At 43.7% G+C, this 13,539-nt stretch overlaps 1 protein-coding gene across 1 annotated transcript; it reads left to right on the top strand.

Annotated features, from left to right (window-relative positions):
* Window positions 1–823: 823 nt before the first annotated feature.
* LOC115086767 (fatty acid-binding protein 1, liver-like) lies at window positions 824–13,049 on the top strand. Its single transcript, XM_029593073.1, has 4 exons — window positions 824–978; window positions 3,317–3,489; window positions 5,516–5,608; window positions 12,909–13,049. The coding sequence occupies exons 1-4, from the start codon at window positions 912–914 to the stop codon at window positions 12,957–12,959; spliced, it is 384 nt and encodes a 127-aa protein (XP_029448933.1). The 5' UTR covers window positions 824–911; the 3' UTR covers window positions 12,960–13,049.
* Window positions 13,050–13,539: the final 490 nt, after the last annotated feature.

The raw sequence follows: 13,539 nt of genomic DNA, 5'->3' as shown, positions 1-13,539 counted from the left end.
GGCAAAAAAATCTGGCAAAAAAATTTGGGTGGGCCTGAATGGAAAGTGGATGGGCCACTGCCCACCCAGGCCCACCCGTAGCTACGCCACTGAGCTAGACATTGCTTTGAAGACCTCTATCTCAAAGTTCAGTACACATTTATATCAGTGTGATGACCTAAATGTCCCCCTACAAGCCACAAATCACTTTGCAATGGGATTTTCAGAATCTATATATTAACTCTCTGGGTGAGTTCCAGGTCTATTCTATTTAAAAATCACTTTCTTACCCTCTCACCAATGTTTTCTTGAGAAAAGATTGTTCCACTCATGACAGTATCCTTGCTCTCTGTTCACTGGATGATGATATTATGAACATGAAAAATAATTTTAACGCTTTATTTATTTTATTTTATTTATTTAAATTCTTTTAATATACCGATGCTCAAGACCAGGTCTTATTGTACCGGTTTACAATAAACTAGAGGGAAACCAGTTAACAGAGAAAGCAAAAAGTTACATTATAACAGGGAAAGTGGAACTAGGCTGTTAGAGAAAAGAAAGGTTCTGTTCTGGGGATTTGGGGTGCTGGTGACAAGAAAAATGGTGTGACCAGTTAGTTAAGCAAATCTGACTTGAATGGCAAACAGCAGCCGCACACATATAAGGTAAAGGTCTTCATTTTACAAGCATCTCCTTCGCTCACCGGCCTTTCTTATGTTGCAAGCCAGGAAGATCCAAACACACCTGAACCAGTGATTTGTGACTGACTATTGCTCAAGAGCTCCGTTAATGTTTGAAAAGGTCCATAAAAGAATTGCATCACACACCCCTCTGCTGAGCTTTCAAGGTAAAGCGGTCTCATAAAGCCAGCGCAAGGAGAAGCGCAGGCACCTTCTCTCACCGCTAGCTGCACAGAGAGCGTCTCCAAGATGGGTTTCACTGGAAAGTATGAACTCGAGTCCCAGACAAACTTTGAGCCTTTCATGAAAGCCATAGGTAAGCCTGAGCTCATTGTAGCAGAATTCTGCAGAGTACAAACTGTGCGGCAAACATCTGGCAGGTCTGGCGGGGCCGCTGGCATAATCTTAGCATCAATATTAGCACAACATGCATTTGTTCTCTCATTACCTATAGTTTTAACAGTGGTAAAAACAAGATGTGTGAACATTTCGTGATTCGCAGTTTCCTTCTTTGGAACAGAAATTTGCATAATGTTTGTTATGGGAATTTCTGGGAAATAAATATGAGGGAAATGTTCAGAAGCCATTTAGCCAGTAAATACCTAGTCGCCTGGGTAAATTAGCTGTTTTAAAATTTTCCTCTTCTTACCCAGGTAAAAGAACACAGGAGGGGGGAGATCAACATCACTTGTACTTTGGAACTGAAAGAGAGCAGGCGCTCCCAGGGCATGATTCGGTCTGCTGGGGAGAGGAATTTATTCTTGATTAGATTTTCACGTGTAGGTATATTACTTTGTATGGTGAAAAAAAATACCTGCAGAAAAAGCAGATGCATGCAAATCTCTGCAGATACTTTTTGCCAGGATAATTTTTAAAGAGAAAGTGCGCTTTTCCATCAAATATCTGTGCAGAGCTTGCAGACTTTGCATCTGCGTGGGCAGATGAGATTTGAAAATTCTCCCCCGTAAGTGTAAATGATGTCCACATTCCATCTTAAACCCCCCCTCTCCTTAGGCTCCTTTCAAATCTTAAACCCTGACTTTCTCTGATCTTAGTCCTGTTGATTTTAACCATGTTTTCTCTAAAAAACACATTTCCTGACTCCTCTTATTTATCTTCACCATGTGTCTTGATTAGATTGTAAGCTCCACAGAGCAGGGACTGTCTCTCTTAGGTGTACCTGTACAGCGCTGCAAATGGTAAAGTCTGCAGGTACCTATTTTGCAGACACGTTACCGCTAGTTTTCACAGCGAGTTTATGCTCCTAAAATTGCTTTGGAAATGTTGGTTGTATAGTCCCCCAGTATGCGCACAAGTTACAAGCAAGAAATCGCACCTGCACGTAGCATTGCCTAACTTCTGCTTGTCAGCTTAGGAGCATAAATCCTATTCCCGCTCCAGCTCTGCCCCCTGCTTGAGAGGGCGCATAAAAGTACGCGTGGAATTGGGTCAATTGCACGTACTTTTACACACAAGTCCTCTGAGGCTATTTCCAAAGAGCTACTCATTTTTATTTGTATTTATTTAAAAGATTTGTAACCTATGCGTATCAAGAGAATTTTCAATTATGTGCATATTTTGAAGATTAGTTACCCTATAAGATACTGAGCAAGAAGTAGTAATCTGGTAGCCACATGCACGAACCAATAGTACGGCAGCTGAAACACTGCTCAGTATCAATCAATAGCAGGACAGCTGCTCGATGACATCACGATGAGCTCTGACCTCACTGAGATATCAATTGAAACTGCACCTTCCTGTTTGCCTATCGGAAATGAAAAAAGAAGGGATTATATGTGTTGGAGGCATTGTTGAGGGCACCTTAAAACTGTGAGTCGGGGATATTGGGTGCTCTGCTATCAATGTCACTAATTTCAATGAACAAAAAGACCCAAGGGAGGAAGGGACAGACCCACAGGGCTGGGGCCTGATTTACAAAGGTTTTGTTCCTACAGACGCAAAATAGGAGAAAAGCCTTAGTAAATCAGGCCCATAGTGGTTGGTGGTTTTATAAGGCCAGCTTACCTATAGGAATCTAGGATAAAAATGTAGGCAAGGAAAATAAACTCAAGCAAACAGAAAAGATACTGAGCCCATTTCACTAGAGGAAACAGCTTAAGCAATAAGCTAATATTTCATATCTTGTAGGATTTACATGATCTGTAGTCTAGTTTGAGACAAAAGTTGCTTGAAATATTTCAATAAGTGCTCTGGAGGTGACTTGTATCATACATCGTTATGCTTTCTCTTTTGCTATGCAAATCAATGATGCTTTATAAATAATCCATAATCTATAAGGAAAGAAAGAAGGTTTTGAGAAACTATGCAAAGATGAACAATTCTGGGATCAACCTGAGGATGTAAAACCATTTGAAATTTGCAAGGAGCCCAGGTGGTTCCAAAAGCTCATGCATTGCTATCTCTTTTATTGGTGTTTAAAAAGTATCACACCCTACCTACAGTGACTTCATAACACACTACTGCTACTCAAACTTCCTGTCTGCATGAGATTTCAGTTCAGTCCTTCTTGCATAACTTCCTTTCAATTGCATTGATTTTTACCATCTGAAATCATGATGATAAAGAATTACTGTAGCCAGACAAGCACGGCAGTATATGACTAGCCTATAAACCTGCCTTTTTGCAATCACCAGGTCTGCCTGATGATCTGATTCAGAAGGGAAAAGACGCCAAAAGCATCGCCGAGATTGAGCAGAATAATAAAACGTTCAAGGTTACTGTGACAACTGGGAGCAAAGTTCTGACTAATGAGTTTACTGTTGGAGAGGAAGCAGAGATAGAGACTCTGACAGGAGAGAAGGTCAAGGTAGGAAATCCAATCACAATAGCCTGCAGATGACAGGTAATAAAGCTGTCATATTTATGGTGGTCCTTTTTCACCAAGAAATTCCTCTAAAACAAAGTTGATTACTACTACTACTGCTACAACTACTATCATTTAAGAAGAGCCCTGCAGTTTCCTGTGGCAGCTCAAGGGTAGACTCTGTGGCAAGAGTTAAAATTTCTGAGGCAAAGAGTAAAAAATTCTTTAGCAATTCCATGGTATATTTGCTTAACATCTACACTGTCTTGGAAGAAGCGTAACATCAAGATACATTAAAAAAAAATGTATATGCAAATTTATTTTGCTTTATAATTCTAGCCCTGTTGCACACCTGCTTTCTCCTAGCACACTCCTCCTGTCTAGTTCTCGCAGCAGTGCCACAGGTCCTGGGTTCTGCTCTGCAGCTGATTATATCTGACCGCTTTGCCATCACCCTTCTCACTCCTTCCCAACAAAAGTGCTGGGGCTGCTGCTTGAGTAGGAAAAAATGGTAAAATGCACAACACCCTAAACACCCTGCCCAGTGGTGATTTTCTGCCAGGTCATCAACCTGAACTTTTTTGAACTTGCATCGCTTTCCCCTTTGGGAAAAGGGGAAGGTTGAGGTCACCCTGTGGACCCAACCCAGATCCTTTTCTTCTTTTTTTTTTTTAGAGAATTACCACTGACTCTGAAAGCTTAGACAGATATGATACCTAAAGATGACCAGAGTACAGAAAATATATTATACAAGGTAAAATTAAACTAGAATATTTATTGACAGAGCATAAAAACGTATGAGCATTAAAACAGAATTAAATAAAGCAGTTTCACTTTTACAGTAATAAAACAATGACAAAAACATAGAAACATAGAAATGACTGCAGAAAAGGACCAATTGATCCACCCAGTCTGACCACTAGAGGTCCCCACATATTAAATCATCATCATCATTGATAATTTAATTTAACTCTCACTCTTCCAGTGAGTCGGTTCAGAGCATTTTACATAATAGAGGGGTCTACAGATGGCAGTGGAAGCATCAGAGACCACTGAACAAAACAAGTGAGAGGGATTTCATTGCACAAGGGGTGCACATGTAAGATAATAAACAGGGATAAAAGAATAGGCATAACGTATAGCAGTAGTAAAAGCTCAAATCATACAAGAATAGGGTAAAATACAGCAGTAAATTAAAATCAAATCAATCTTATTAGGATGGGGTGGAGGCGAGGCATGGTAGAATATCAGAGGCAGTAGTTAACAGGTAGGTGACTGCAGATGGGGAGGCAATATATATAAACAATGTACAATGTCTGTAGGACAAAATGAGGTAGACTAAGGTTGTGAGGCTCTAGCATAGTGAGTCAGGTGGGCTGAGTTGTGGAAGGCAAGACACAAGGGCCTCAGCTATGGGGCAAAAGCTTCTACAAAAAGCCAGATTTTCAGTTTATTCATGAAAGTCAGAAGATCACCAGTAGCAAGGAGTTCCAGAGACTGGGGACAGATCCAGCAAATGTTCTCTTTCTCATGCTGGAGAGTTGCATTTCCTATCTACCTGTTGACCAATAGAGGTCATTGGGGCCTACTACTCTCAGCTCTGAGTGAAATATCGGGACAGTCCAAGTGGTGAAAAACACTGTGCCCAGGTTAGTGCAGCACATTCCAGACTTTCATTAAACCAAAGCAAATATCCTCTGCTAACTAGAAAGTGAGGCAGTTTAAAGGCTTCCTTTGAATCCCAAACACAGTCCCAGGGGATCAGGAATTCCCTATGCATTTAGCCACAGTCCCCAGGAAATCAGATTTTACCCAATCTCTCTAACTGAAAGGACATCTGCGTTTTGGTCAGCTCACTGTCCCCCAACCAAAAGCTCAAAAACGCCAGACAGACATCAGAAGGAACCTTATGAAAATTAAGAATGAAAAGACTCAGACTTCAGTGAACTTCATTCCTTTACAGTTTCAGAATTACTGTAAGTTTCAATTATGCTAGTGTTTACCCTTTTTGTCCTCATCTTGCCTTTAGACGGTTGTCCATTTGGAGGGTGACAACAAGCTGGTTGTGAATCTAAAAACAGTCAAGTCAGTCACTGAATTATCTGGGGACACTCTCATCAGTGTAAGTATCTAATATTATATAAGAAAAATTATACAACAGAGCTTTAATTGGCGGAGTAGCCTACTGATTAAAGCTGCAGGCTATGTGCTGAGGAAGCTGGGATTCAAATCCCACTGATGCTCCTTGTGACTTTGGGCAAGTCACGTCACCTTCCATAAGCTTCAAGAACAAACTTGGGGCCTATTTACCCTGCATTTTTCCGATAGACACAGAATGGGAGAAAAACTTGAGTAAATAGATTGTAAGATCTCTGAAGACAAAGAAATATCTACTGTATCCGAATTTAACTCGTTTGAGCTACCAGTGAAAAGATGAAAGCTAAATATAACTAAATAAAAATAAATAGAAACACAAAGCATGACTGCACCTAAAGACCATACAGCAACCCATTCAGTCTGCCCATCCCCATTTCCTGCTCATTTTTATAGTTCCTTCCTATTCCTCAGAGATCTTTTGTGTTTGTCCCATGTTTTCTTGAATTCTGCTATGTTCCTGGGCTCCACCACCTCCATAGGGAGGCCATTCCATGTGTCTGCCACTCTTTCTGTAAAGAAACGTTTCCTTAGATTTGTCCTGAGTTTACTCCTTTTTCACCTTTACCCCATGTCTCCTCATTCCAGAGCCTCTTTTCAATTGAAAGAGGCCTGCTTCCTATGCATTTTTTTCCGTGGAGTTATTGAAATGTCACTATTAGGGATGTGCAAACCAATTTCTTTTTTTGTTTCAATTCATTTTTTCTCTTTTTGGGGGAGGCGGGGTGCTTTGGGGATTTTTTTAATTTGTTTTAATATTTATCTTGGTACAGTTTATTAGCAAAACTGAAAGAAACAAAAATAAATAAATAAACAAACAAATAAATAAATAAAATAGGGTCTCACCGTGCTTCTCCATCCCACCTCCAACCCCACCAACATGCTGGGCCTACCTGGCTGGGCTGAACCAAGTCCAACCAGGGCCTCCATGGGCCCCTCAGACCAGGGCCGGCAGAGCCACTAGGCGAGCTAGACCTAGGCCTAGGACACCAAAGAGGAGTGGACATTCGGAAATCTCCACTCCTCTTTGCCATCACAGCGCCGCCACTATCGGCCCCAAATGGCTCACACTCCCTAATGGGGGTGGCAGTACAACGAGGTGGGGGTAGGCGCAAGGCAAAAAGTGCCACCTCGGTAGCACTGACACCCCCTCACCCCCTCTCACAGCCCCGGCTCCTACCTCTTGCAAGCGGTGGCGGCAAAGAGGAGTGGAGATTTGAATCCCCACTCCTCTTTGCTGCTGCCGGTTGCGGCCCTTAATGGTCAATGCCCTAGGCCCAGGCCTAACTCGCCTAGTGCTTCTTCCAGCCCTGGTTGCCAAACTCTAGACAATTTTTCAAGCTTCACTAGATCCTGCCTCATGTTTTCCATACCTTCCAGAGTGTCTACCTGGTTGCAGATTTTGGAATCATCGGCAAAAAGGCAAAATTTTCCCTAAAGGCCCACATTTTAGCAGCCCAGTGAGCAGCATCCATAGAAGTCAATTTAATGTAGGGATATCAGAGGCATGTTTAATTATATTGGACAAGCAATGTCACTGGACATTCTGAGGATTATTTTCAAAAGGACTTCTCTGGGTAAAACCGTGCAGAAATGGTCTTTTATTAAATTGCCCACTCAATATGTGAGTAAACGTAATCGTGTATTTCATGTCCATGCATAAGTTTACCTGGCCTGAGTGGAGGTGTTCCTGGGAGCAGAGCTGGAGAGGGATTTGCACTTTCATGCATTCTTCTGGATTTTAAAAATTGTGTGCATACTTTTTCCCCAAAAAAATGTCTGCATACATTTAGTTGATGTGTATGTAGGTAGACCTGGTGGGATAAATTTCAAAGCGGACTTATCCAAATAAGTGCATGTTTGTGTACATTTTTGAGGCTAACATACACAATGTTACAAAATTACCCCATTAAGTACATTGAAATCATTAGAAAGATCAAGATTTGGAATTATTATTGTAGAAAGCATGCAAATATTACTATCTGTTAATCAGGTATGTGTATGTGTTTATTCCAAGCGTTTTGCAGTCACACCAAGTGTCCTACTAGGACCAGGCTTTCTAGCAGAGGGGCAGTTACTATCATTTGAAATTAAATACATTGAATTACCCAAACCAGATTTGCAACTATAGATGTTGGTTTCCTCTTGCTAGAAGCAACTTGGCCAGGCTTTTAGTGAAGCAGGACTGATACAACTCAAACCAGATGAAGTGTTTTAACTAAGTGGGTAAATCTAAACTTTGCAAACAGAGCACTAATAATTTCATTATGCAGTACATGTGCTGACTGGACTGCAAACCTCCTAGCTGTTTCACATATATATAATTTCACATATACTAGTTACATGTAGGGATGTGAATCGTTTTCCATATCGTCTTAACGATAGAAATCGTGTGGCAGGGCAAGAAAATCGTCTTAGGCACGATTTTTTAGTTAAAAAATCGTTAAAAATCGTTTTTTCCGATTAGTGCGCACTAACTCGAGTTAGTGCGCACTAATGGGAGTTAGTGCGCACTAACTGGGAGTTAGTGCGCACTAACTGAAAATGATACAATTTGACACTTTTCAGGTCAGTTAAGGTCAGTTTAGGAATGAATATGTACTCCTATTGGCTGCCCTCTTATTTATTCATGTTACCAAGTTTCCTACTGACAGTATATGGGGGATGGGAAATGGAAACAGTTGGTAGCTTGACAAAACAAGTAATGTGATCAGTCAATGTGACTAGAACTTGTGCCCTAACCCTGATACCAGGGGTATTGTGATCTTCCTGCACACAGTGCCCTATCCCTAATACCAGGGGTGTTGTGATCTTCCTGCACACAGTGCCCTATCCCTAATACCAGGGGTGTTGTGATCTTCCTGCACACAGTGCCCTATCCCTAATACCAGGGGTGTTGTGATCTTCCTGCACACAGTGCCCTATTCCTGATACTGGGGGTGTTGTGATCTTCCTGCACACAGTGCCCTATTCCTGATACCGGGGGTGTTGTGATCTTCTTGCACACATCCCGATATCAGGGATAGGGCACTGCATGCAGGAAGATCACAACACTCCTGGTATTAATAGGGATAGGGCACTGCATGCAGGAAGATCACAACACCCCTGGTATCAGGGATAGGGCACTGTGTGCAGGAAGATCACAATACCCCGGAGGAGTGAGGGTCAGGCAGCTCCCCCCTGTCTGTGAAGCCAGCCTCTCACTAGTAATGCAGGGAGGGAGCTGTCCTCAGACTTCACCATCCTCCCCCCCCCCCTTACCCACACACCATTCACTAGCTGGGACATGGGGGAAGTCAGGAGTGAGGGTCAGGCAGCTCCCCCCTGTCTGTGAAGCCAGCCTCTCACTAGTAATGCAGGGAGGGAGCTGTCTCAGACTTCACCATCCACCCCCCCCCCCCCCCCACACACCATTCACTAGCTGGGACATGGGGGAAGTCAGGAGTGAGGGACAGGCAGCTCCCCCCTGTCTGTGAAGCCAGCCTCTCACTAGTAATGCAGGGAGGGAGCTGTCTCAGACTTCACCATCCTCCCCCCCCCCCTCACCCACACACCATTCACTATCTGGGACATGGGGGAAGTCAGGAGTGAGGGTCAGGCAGCTCCCCCCCTGTCTGTGAAGCCAGCCTCTCACTAGTAATGCAGGGAGGGAGCTGTCTCAGACTTCACCATCCCCCCCCCCCCCTCACCCACACACCATTCACTAGCTGGGACATGGGGGAAGTCAGGAGTGAGGGTCAGGCAGCTCCCCCCTGTCTGTGAAGCCAGCCTCTCACTAGTAATGCAGGGAGGGAGCTGTCTCAGACTTCACCATCCTCCCCCCCCCCCCTCACCCACACACCATTCACTAGCTGGGACATGGGGGAAGTCAGGAGTGAGGGTCAGGCAGCTCCCCCCTGTCTGTGAAGCCAGCTCTCACTAGTAATGCAGGGAGGGAGCTGTCTCAGACTACCCACCAGTCCTCCCCCCCCCCCCCCCCCACACACCATCCCCTAGCTGGGACAGGGGGAAGTCAGGAGTGAGGGTCAGGCAGCTCCCCCCTGTCTGTGAAGCCAGCCTCTCACTAGTAATGCAGGGAGGGAGCTGTCTCAGACTATCACCATCCTCCCCCCCCCCCCCCCCACCCACACACCATTCACTAGCTGGGAACTGGGGGAAGTCAGGATTGAGGGTCAGGCAGCTCCCCCCTGTCTGTGAAGCCAGCCTCTCACTAGTAATGCAGGGAGGGAGCTGTCTCAGACTTCACCATCCTCCCCCCCCCCCTCACCCTACACACCATTCACTAGCTGGGACATGGGGGAAGTCAGGAGTGAGGGTCAGGCAGCTCCCCCCTGTCTGTGAAGCCAGCCTCTCACTAGTAATGCAGGGAGTGGAGCTGTCTCAGACTTCACCATCCTCCCCCCCCCCCCTCACCCACACACCATTCACTAGCTGGGACATGGGGGAAGTCAGGAGTGAGGGTCAGGCAGCTCCCCCCTGTCTGTGAAGCCAGCCTCTCACTAGTAATGCAGGGAGGGAGCTGTCTCAGACTTCACCATCCTCCCCCCCCCCCCTCACCCACACACCATTCACTAGCTGGGACATGGGGGAAGTCAGGAGTGAGGGTCAGGCAGCTCCCCCCTGTCTGTGAAGCCAGCCTCTCACTAGTAATGCAGGGAGGGAGCTGTCTCAGACTTCACCATCCTCCCCCCCCCCCTCACCCACACACCATTCACTAGCTGGGACATGGGGGAAGTCAGGAGTGAGGGTCAGGCAGCTCCCCCCTGTCTGTGAAGCCAGCCTCTCACTAGTAATGCAGGGAGGGAGCTGTCTCAGACTTCACCATTCTCCCCCCCCCCCCCCTCACCCACACACCATTCACTAGCTGGGACATGGGGGAAGTCAGGAGTGAGGGTCAGGCAGCTCCCCCCTGTCTGTGAAGCCAGCCTCTCACTAGCAATGCAGGGAGGGAGCTGTCTCAGACTTCACCATCCTCCCCCCCCCCCCCCTCACCCACACACCATTCACTAGCTGGGACATGGGGGAAGTCAGGAGTGAGGGTCAGGCAGCTCCCCCCTGTCTGTGAAGCCAGCCTCTCACTAGTAATGCAGGGAGGGAGCTGTCTCAGACTTCACCATCCTCCCCCCCCCCCTCACCCACACACCATTCACTAGCTGGGACATGGGGGAAGTCAGGAGTGAGGGTCAGGCAGCTCCCCCCTGTCTGTGAAGCCAGCCTCTCACTAGTAATGCAGGGAGGGAGCTGTCTCAGACTGGTATCAGGGTTAGGGCACTGTGTGCAGGAAGATCACAACACTCCTGGTATTAATAGGGATAGGGCACTGTAAGAGATGACTGTAGTAGATTGAATAAAGATCTGATGTTTTCTGCTCTCCTCACACCAAACAAAAACAACACACAAGCAGAGAAGCCCTTCTTACAAAGCTGAGCTAGTGAGTTAAGTAGGAGGAAAAGTAAACATACTGGTGCCAGTGTGGCTACTTAAAAAATACACTTACCAACAATCAATTACATATATTTGAACTGTGTACAGTTCCAGCCAGGACCACCTTTCTAAAATGCACAGTGATTGGCAAATTCAACATGCACTAGCATTTCAGGTGCCTGCTAACAAAAATAATAAACAAACAAGTTCTAGTCACGTGAGTGCTGATCATTACATTACTTTTTTTGTCAAGCTTCCAACTGTTTCCATTTCACATCCCCCCAACCATATTGGTAACATCAATAGATAAGAGCACAGCCAGCCAATAGGAATACATACATACATATTCATTCCTAAGTGACCTTTACTGACCTGGGAAGTGTGAACACTTTGTTTCATTTTCTGTTGGTGTTCGTTCGTTTCCAGTTCCATTTCCCATCCCCCCAACCATCACCTCAGTGGTAACCTTGGTAACATCAATAGATAAGAGGGCAGCCAGCCAATAGGAACACATATTCATTCCTAACTGACCTTCAGTGACCTGGAAAGTGTTTATTTGTATCATTTTCAGTTAGTGCGCACTAAATCGAGTTAGTGCGCACTAACGGGGAGTTAGTGCGCACTAACTCGAGTTAGTGCGCACTAACACGATTTAACGATTTTTAACGATAAATCGTTAGAATTTCTATTGTATCGTGTTCTATAACGATTTAAGACGATATAAACATTATCGGACGATAATTTTAATCGTTGAAAAACGATTCACATCCCTAGTTACATGCATTCTGTTTCTAGAACATAGATTCAGTCACAGAACCAATTCAGTCTAGGAAATGTGTATGCAAATAAGCACAATTCATTTCCTATTTTCTTTAGTATTGCTGCAACAATCAGCTTTTAAACCTGCCTCTGAGTATCCCATTCAGGGATAACTTCAATCTTACAAACCATGTAAGCATGCCATGATACCAGTGCAACTCTAGAGACAATTAGAGGGTAATTTTCAAAGGGACATCTCAGAGTAAAGTGGTGCTTTACCCACAGAAATGGCTGTTTAGAAAACTGTACTACTGAAATGCACATAAATTATATGCTCACTGAATTGACCTACAGTGTAGACACACTGAATGCATGTACAGTACAGGCTCACTGAATGCATGAATAGTACAGGCACACCAAGAAGCCAGGTATAGTGCAGGCAAACTGAATCCACATACTGTGCAGACACACAATGCATGTACAGTACAGGCAAACTGAATATGCATAGTTTTATGTGCAGAAGGCAGAGGCATCCCAGGAGGTGCAGTCTGTGTGGAGTATGAACTACATCAATGTTAAAATATAAGTGCGTAAATTCTCTCAGCAAAACTGCTTTCATCAAATTGGAGGTCTAGCTATGTGCGCACAGTTTTGCCAGGATAATTTTCAAAGCGGACACACAGGCATAAGTCCTCTTTGAAAATAAGTGTAAGTTATGCACATATTTGTTGGCTAAATTATGTGTGGTTTTACAGAATTAGTCCCTCAGCTGTAAGTGCAGGGAAATAATGGAGGACAAAGGATGAAGATGCAAAGTCCCTTCCTTCTCTACTAGATTAGATAAAAAAATGAAAAGCTAACATTTTTTGGACTTGAGTGAAACCTACTCAGTATTTTTACTTTCATGTGAGAATTTGTCCTGGGACCAATAGGGAGTGTAGAACATTGGCTTAAAAAAAGTAACAGAAGAATAAGATTAACTATTAGCTGCAAATAATGAGTGTTTAGAGCTTTCAGCAAATTTTTGTTATATAATGCAGATGTACAGTAACAGAAAGATAAAATATGTACTGTCCTGTTTTCAGACAATGACAATCGGAGACATCGTCTTCAAGAGGATCAGCAAGAGAGTTTAGACCTGTTTATGCACTCTTATACTTTTACTGTGTAAAATCTGTGCAATAAAATACAATTTGTAAAAAAATAAATCTTCCCTTTTCTTCTGGGTTATTCTTGAATTATATTCAAATAGATGTTTGAATATTGTATAATCTCTTTTTTGGGGATCCTATCAATAAAGGGACACATTTTTGAGTACTGTTGAGATCAAGCAAATCCCCTATACTCCAAGTAGTTCTTATAGATAAGGGGGGAAACAATTGCTTCTAGACCCAAAAGGATCAGTGTCACGATCACTCAGATAAAGGTCTTCACACTTTAACATGTTGTTTTAATAAATAACATTTTACTGAAGCAAGTAGAAAAAATGGTATGAGATAACATAATCTTTTTCCAAAATTAGTCAGTTCAGGTATACTGTTGAGCAAAAACACACATAGTAACATAGTAAATGATGACAGTTAAAGACCAAAATAGCCCTGTGGAGATTTTTATCTTTTCCCTCAAATTTGCTGCACAAAAATAGACAAATATGTTACAATACAATGCTAACAAATTTATTTTAAATATAATATTATATGGAGAAGGTCACATTTC

Source organism: Rhinatrema bivittatum, chromosome 1 (genome assembly GCF_901001135.1).
Source record: "Rhinatrema bivittatum chromosome 1, aRhiBiv1.1, whole genome shotgun sequence".
NCBI classification, from domain to species: Eukaryota; Metazoa; Chordata; class Amphibia; order Gymnophiona; family Rhinatrematidae; genus Rhinatrema; species Rhinatrema bivittatum.
This window is presented reverse-complemented; position numbering and strand designations above follow the sequence as displayed.